The sequence below is a fragment of the Cupressus sempervirens genome, chromosome 7 (genome assembly GCF_028749045.1).
Source record: "Cupressus sempervirens isolate cs-2001-9-10 chromosome 7, ASM2874904v1, whole genome shotgun sequence".
NCBI classification, from domain to species: domain Eukaryota; kingdom Viridiplantae; phylum Streptophyta; class Pinopsida; order Cupressales; family Cupressaceae; genus Cupressus; species Cupressus sempervirens.
The window spans coordinates 564,024,654-564,032,202 of NC_143124.1; the positions used below are offsets into that span (position 1 = coordinate 564,024,654).

The window sequence follows — 7,549 nt, forward strand, 5'->3', positions numbered from 1 at the left end:
ATGTGTCTTAAAATGAAAATTAAATTTAAAAGATTGTGATTACATTTGTAAAAACAAAATGAATAATTTTTAAAAAATACTTAATATTGTTGTCAACATAATATAGTTTATTAATTCATTCCTAAAATCATGCCGATAAAAATGAGTAATGGAGCTACTCCGAATTAAAACACCCAATTACAGTGGTGAAAATTAATTTTTACAATATATAAAATTCATCAATAAATTAAAAAACTTTAGAAACATGTCACTTACATAAAAATTGTCATTTGTAATTGGTGCAAATTAATTGAAAAATCAGAGCAACTATGGCAAGTACAATAAGATTCTTAGACAGATTTCTTATTAATCGGTGTCTTTCATTAGGGAATCTGATTAGGTGATTATGAAGAATTGAATCTTTGTTGTACTTTATTGTCACATTATGTATTCCTACCAAAATAAAGATTATCTTCTTGGTTCTATCAATAGAAGATTTTTTTTGTCTATTGTGTGGAAGGGAGTTGTTTGGTAGTTGTTGCAATCATATTGTTTTGTCATTTTATATAAGAAATGGAAAGATATTAAATAAATATGGAAGAAACATACAAAATCTATTATACTTTATTATACTGTTATTCATTTTTAATTAGTGTTGGAATAATTTATAGTAAGTATTTTATTTTTAACAAAAAGAGAAGCGTACAAGATCTATATGTAATCCAAACAATTCTATAAAATCTAATGTATTAAAGAAAGAGTATTATAATCAATTAAACAAATAAAATTATATAGTAAAAAATATCTTTATTTATGATCCATTGAAAATACTCGGCGTCCTTTTTATCTAAATACTCTTATGTTGTTTAGTCCTTTTCATAAGAAATGAGATGTAGTAATTAAAATTGTAGAGATTTTCAGGTCCGAGCAATCTGCGTACAATATATAAATTGCAGCCGAATCTCAGGTGGACAGCATTCCGACCTTCCAACTTTTGATGTCATTCTGTCATTTTTATATAATAAAGGAGAATCAGGAAGAGATTGCAGAGAAAGGGAGGCCGCAGACTAAAGTCCAAAGAGAAAGAGAGGCAGAGCGGTCTTTCCTATCCTGTCATTTTACATATTCAATCAGATATAGAAACATTGTAGAAAAACGAGATTTTTGGTTGGAGTGTAGATTTCACAGAGAGGGATGGGTTCAATTCCATTTCTGATGCCATTCTGTCGTTTAGGAGAGGTGTTTGAAGTATAAGTACATTACAAACACAGAGAAAACTCCAAGCAGATAGATTGAAACAACACAACGAAGAGCTCTTCTTCAATGGCGCATCATCTCTTTTCATTTGGAGAAGCAATCGTATTCTCAGTCTTAACAATAGTTTTCCTCTTCCTCGGGTGGGTGGTATTTATCAAGAGATTGTCATTGCCTGCGTTGCCACCTGGTCCATCGCCGTGGCCACTGGTAGGAAACTTCCACCAGCTGGGAGAACGCCCCCACCGTTCTCTTGAAAATCTCTCAAAGAAATATGGGCCGTTGATGTTCATGAGGCTCGGCTCTGTTCCCGCCCTCGTTGTCTCCTCTTCACAAATGGCGAAGGAGATTTTGACAGGGCACGATTTGGTGTTCGGGAACAGACCACTGACGGCGGCTGTCAGATACGTGGCATACGGGGAGATTGATCCAGGCATGGCACCGTACGGTCCGTACTACCGGCGCATGTGTAAAATCAGCGTGATGCAATTGCTGAGTGTGAAGAGAGTGGACTCTTTTGCCTGCGTGCGAGAGGAAGAGGCGGCCGCGGGCGTGCGATCAGTGTGGGAGAAGAGTTTGCATGGGAAGGTCCCCGTCAACGTCACGGCCGCCTTTGCTTCCATAATCTCTGGAGTCATGTGGAGGGTTCTTGCCGGCGCCGGCGCTGGTGCTTATTCGGGCAGTGGTGATGAGCTTGGGAGGATGGTGAGCGATGTTACTGACATGGTGGGGGCTTTCAATGTAGCGGACTTCTTTCCTAGCGGAGAGTGGCTTGACCGGCTGAGGGGCATGAAGCGTCGCATGACATTGACTCATGCCTTCTTTGATCGAGTGGTGGAGAACATTATAAAGCGGCATGAGGAGCGGAGTGTGAAAGTAGATGGGGAAGGAGAGCATGTCAAGGACTTGGTTGATGTGCTCTTAGATATTGAGAAGGAAGATCCAGACGATGAGAATGGCATCAAAGTCACAAGACAACACACCAAGGCCATTATTTTCGTATGTCTTCTCTCCCTCTCATTCAAGGTCTAACTACTCTCTCTTTTGCTTCAATTCATTGATATTGGTCTTTTTTTGCACTATAGGACATGTTTATTGGTGGAATTGAGACAACAATTGTTACATTAGAATGGGCAATGAGTCAAATGATAAGGAATCCCCATATAGGCAAGAAGTTGCAAGGAGAGATTCAATCTAGAGTGGGCAAAGATCGCATGGTAAGGGAGAGTGACTTGCTGAATTTGGAGTACTTGCACTCTGTGGTGCAAGAGACTTTTCGTTTACATCCTGCAGGGCCTCTGATGTTGCCCCATGAATCTAGAGAAGCTTGCACAATTCATGGTTACCACATACCTAACAAGACAAGGCTTGTGGTTAATGTATGGGCAATGGGAAGGGATCCATCTGTATGGGATAATCCCTTGAAATTTGATCCTGAAAGGTTTATGGGAAAAAACTTGAATGGAAAAGGTAGAGATTTCAATATGCTACCTTTTGGTGCTGGAAGGAGAGGATGTCCTGGGGCATACCTTGCTACTCAAAACATCAACCTTGTATTGGCTCAGCTCATGCACTGCTTTGATTGGAAACTTGAAGGCAATGAAGATCCATCACATTTGGATATGAGTGAAACTTTTAGAACTAGCATCCCTCGAAAAGTGAATCTTTTCGCAATTCCCTCCTTGAAAGTGGATATAGATTTTTAGCCATCTATTATAATATCCTTATCTAATACTTATATCTAATGTTTTATTCACCTCATGATTATTTTTTGTAAGTAGTGGACAAAAGAGCAAGCATACTTGGATAAAAGAAAGTTCACAACTAGATTTGAAGTAATTAGGTGATTTATATAGATTGTAGAGAGACACAAATTAAGAATGTTTAAATTCATACTTAAATTGTAGCTCCTGTTGTTGAGCTAAGTGGGAGAAAATCTTGTCATTAAAGATTGTATTTAAATATAATATAATATGTCATTTTCTAAAGACTTTAATATTATGGAATTTATTTTTCAGGATAATATCTATTGTTGAATGGATACTTGTACCATGTTTAAACTTTCAAGTGATGCATGTTAAAAATTTGTATGATTAAATATTACTATTGGAGTGATTAATTACTTATATTTTATATAATGCTTATAGTTTTGTTAAAATAAATTTAGAAATAGGACCCAAACCCTAAACATGATAATAGACAAAGTGGCAAAGAAGAGTCTCAAAAATACTAGGATGCCAAAAGTACCTAAAAAATATGATCAATACATCATATGGTATAAATTGTATGATAAAATAAAACATATAAATTAACATGCCATCGAACCTTAGTGTCCATTTGCATGTAGTCCTATCTCCAAGCCATCAAAATGTTGTACATCTGCTATCATGAGATGAAAGAGTGGTCTAGGTGTTTTTACCGCTCAACCATGGAGTAACTAGCTCCCCGAGGTTCTCCAGTTAAGAAGAACTACCTAACCCTTGAATGAGAAGGCTAATAAATCGGCACAATTGGAGCAAAAGGATCTAGTGTAGTCTTTGTGCATAATCTACTTACACATATGTCTAGTAGAAACATACAAAAGGATGTGAAAGAGGGAAAACAAAGTAAAATAACCAATGCATTTCAATCATATGCATAAATGTTTTACCGAGCTTGGCCAAGCATCATGAACCAGTTTAGTGTAAAAGACTGGTAGGTAGTAAGAAAAGAATAACCAAAATCATCATTTGATATCCATTAAACTACCCTCCTCTTTGGATCCACATTCAACACCCAACCTTACTACTCAATCACCATAAATATGATAATTACAATCCCACACATTAATTCTAGCAATTTCAATCCTTCAGGACAAACAAATCAACTATTAATAGAGAAACTATTACTACATCTTCAATTTACAAGGAATAAGAATTTAACATTTTCAAATCAAACCATGATCCTTTCGAGAGTTTTTTTTATCTAATCTCCTAAATTTTCATTTACCACACTAGAAATAAAATTATAGCTCTACTAACTATTTGTTAACTATCCCTTTCATATTGTAAAATTAAGAATTTAGAACACAAGTTTAATAAAAACAATTTAAGAGTAATGATTTATTGTTGGTTTTCTAAGCAATTGTGGCCCTATTCAACTATTTCAAAAGAATGTAAGCAGATTGAGATAGAGAGAGTGTTGCAAATGGAGTCTCATGATTCTCCATTTGTAAGATTTACTATGAGTTTTAGATTTGCAACTACTGTGCATCCCACCTTTCTACCTTGCTCAACAAGATTTGATTGGACCCTAAAATTTACATTCTTTGTCTGTCGCTTGTGTCCCTTTCTTAAATATACTAAAGAATCATATCTAGGCAGATTTATTTCCTTTACATGTTGTTTGTTTGATTTAAAATAAAAGCATGAAATGAAAGCTAACAATCTATATGAAAGAAAATTTAAAAAAAATAAAGTTTCTTGGATTTAACATCTACCTTAGATCTATTGTTAATTGTCAAACAAAAATTTTCAACTAGAGATGTGAACAACAAGGTCAGAATCTCCATTAACACTAGAGGGTCAACTAAAGAAAAACAAATTTTCAATTTCCTATACCTTCAATTGCAAATTTGATAAGTTCTAATTTATTATCAAACATTATAGTAAAATGCTAAGTTTTATTTCTATTTTCATACCATTTTATCACAGTAGACACTGATTTCATATAAATCACTAGTTTTACAAAGGAGAAATGGTTACAGCCCTGATGGAATAGCTAAAGATGGCTAATGTCTTTCTAGCCCTGTGGTATCCACCTCCACTAATCACATCAAACTCAACATAAAGATTCATTGCCTTCATTGCCTGATGTCGTAGTGAAACATTGATTTACTAAGCACATCAATTTTACTTAGGAAATCATTTTGCAATAGAACTCTCCATATATTGATGGAGCAGCAATCACATCTTATTTTAACAAAATCCAAACAAAAATACAATATGAGATAACAATTACTCCCTTACCATTCACGTAAAACTACTATTGGCATATACAACCTAATGCAACACCAAAAAAAAAAGGGTAATAGTTGTTGTTCAGATCTATTTCCTAATGTTTTTATTTCCTTCTAAACCTGATGATGTGTTTGAATACTATAGGAAACAAGGAAAATAGACAACAAAACATGAACCGGCTAGAAATATTCTAAAGTTCATTTCACTGGATATATTTTATTCTACATACTTCAAAGATACCAAATGCTTTGCGATAAGTATATAAGCAACATGGTAATAATTGTTGAGATTTTTTCAGAGCCTCTTTTTTGCACATAAGATATGCATAAAAAGATGATAACAGAGAGGAACATGAATAGATTTGTACTCCACACAAAGTTAGCTTGAGTGATTGCTTCCTTTCACCCAGGCTCCTGCCTCTATCGTTTGTCCTCCTTTTTCCTACGGCTTCCTTCTTCCCCAAAAATGTCTCTTCCTCCTCCTTTACCACCAGCTCTCCTCTTCTCTGTGGTTTGCAGAAGAAAAATGTTTTCTTTTCAAAATAAAATGTAACCTCAATGAAATTCTCCTCCCCTTAAAATAACACTTCCTCCTCCTAAAAATACTTGTAGTTCTCTCCTTCCTCTCAAACAACTTGTCTTTTACCAATAGTCATTTCCTTTTCTCTAGCCATTATCATAATGAACATTTAATTCAACTTGTTAGTTTTTAATTTCATTCCCACTGATCTTGGAGAATAACTCTAGGAAAGAATGTGGATGAAAAATTCACTTTTAGTTCTATTTATTAATAATAAATTTCTTAACTAACAATTCTCATTTCAAATTTGAGCATAATAATTACTAATATAAAAATTATGAGTATAATATTTATTTTAAAGTCTAAAGTATAATATTTTGAAATAATAGATAATCTACGTTATTACTCTATACATGTATAAGTCCATATGATTAAACTAGATGTAAAAATCAAGCAAATGACTTATTTAAAATGAAATACATTGTGTGTGTGTGTGTGTGTGTGTGTGTGTGTGTGTGTGACTACACCATACAATTTTCAGGCCAACCCTGCCAAGGAGCTAGACTCCTCTTCCTCAACCACCCTTCCACCTTCAATACCTACACACTCACAACCTCAAACATGCCAATGCATCAGTATTGTCAATATAACAATAAATAAATTAACATTTCCAATATTATTTCTCTTGTTGAAATTCTAAACATTGAATATGAATTCTAAGCATTCAATTGCCATATAGACTCAAATTCATAACATGATTTTTATGTCATACATTTTTCATAATTAAATAAATGTGTGTAAATATGTCCATACAATATCCATCACTAAATCAATATTACATGTTATCAAGAAAATGTTAAAACTTAGTTTTAAAACATCATAATAAATCAAATCATGTACATTAACAAACATAATGTCATCAAAATCAATCAACACTAAAAGTCGAACAAGGTCTTCATCATATAGTTGGAACACATATAGACCAAATACATATCAACTTTAGATTTAAGGTTGAACACATATGGACTTAGTGTCTAACTCATACAAATTGATGCAAAGATAAAATTCTTCAGTCGAGGTCAACCAACTTAATCAAATGAGTCAAAAAGTGTCGATGACCTCCTACCAAATAGGAGTTGCACAAGGTGGGTGGTTGCCGTGAAGTTTGTATATCAAAACAAAACAAAGAAACAAAAAATATTTAAAACGGCAAGTGGTCACCCAAATAAAAATAATAATAAAATCAAAATGGAGGAGTTTTGATATTAAGTTTTAACAATAAAGTAGCATCTCAAATGCCATAAACATGATTAGCTAATATTCGCCTTCAAAACTAGGTGAAAAAAGTGCTTCACGCATCCCCTAATCTGACGATGCCGTTTTGTCGTTTTTTTATAAGAAAAAAAGGCCGAGACAGACTGGGGAGAAATGGTGGGTGGCGTTCAACTATAAATTCACATGACCAGAGGACAACAGCTATACCAACCACATTCAAGCAACTCCTCAGTAAATATCCTTCTTGTTTTCATTTGCAGAAGCATCAATGGTTTTTTTATTCTCTCTCTTCTTAACAATAGTTTTCCTCTTCCTCTGGTGGGTGGCATTTATCAAGAGAGGGACTGGTAAGAGATTACCATTGCCATTGCCGCCTGGTCCATCGCCATGGCCACTGATAGGAATTCTCCACCAACTGGAAGAACATCCCCACCGTTCTCTTGAAAAGCTCTCGAAGAAATATGGGCCGTTGATGTTCATGAGGCTCGGCTCTGTTCCCGGCCCTTGTTGTCTCCTCTTCACAA

General features: G+C 34.6%; 1 protein-coding gene across 1 annotated transcript; it reads left to right on the plus strand.

The window, feature by feature from the left end:
• The first annotated feature begins 1,258 nt into the window (after positions 1–1,258).
• On the plus strand, positions 1,259–3,253 carry LOC149548005 (cytochrome P450 750A1-like). The gene is made up of 2 exons (XM_089794824.1): positions 1,259–2,232; positions 2,319–3,253. Exons 1-2 carry the CDS (start codon positions 1,303–1,305, stop codon positions 2,937–2,939), a joined length of 1,551 nt encoding a protein of 516 aa, XP_089650950.1. The 5' UTR covers positions 1,259–1,302; the 3' UTR covers positions 2,940–3,253.
• Positions 3,254–7,549: the final 4,296 nt, after the last annotated feature.

Excerpts from the sequence above, each read along its gene's own strand:
- LOC149548005 (XM_089794824.1), top strand. The coding sequence starts at position 1,303 with ATGGCGCATCATCTCTTTTCATTTGGAGAAGCAATCGTATTCTCAGTC. Across the intron at positions 2,233-2,318 it reads ACACCAAGGCCATTATTTTC|GACATGTTTATTGGTGGAAT; the intron begins GTATGTCTTCTC and ends TTTGCACTATAG.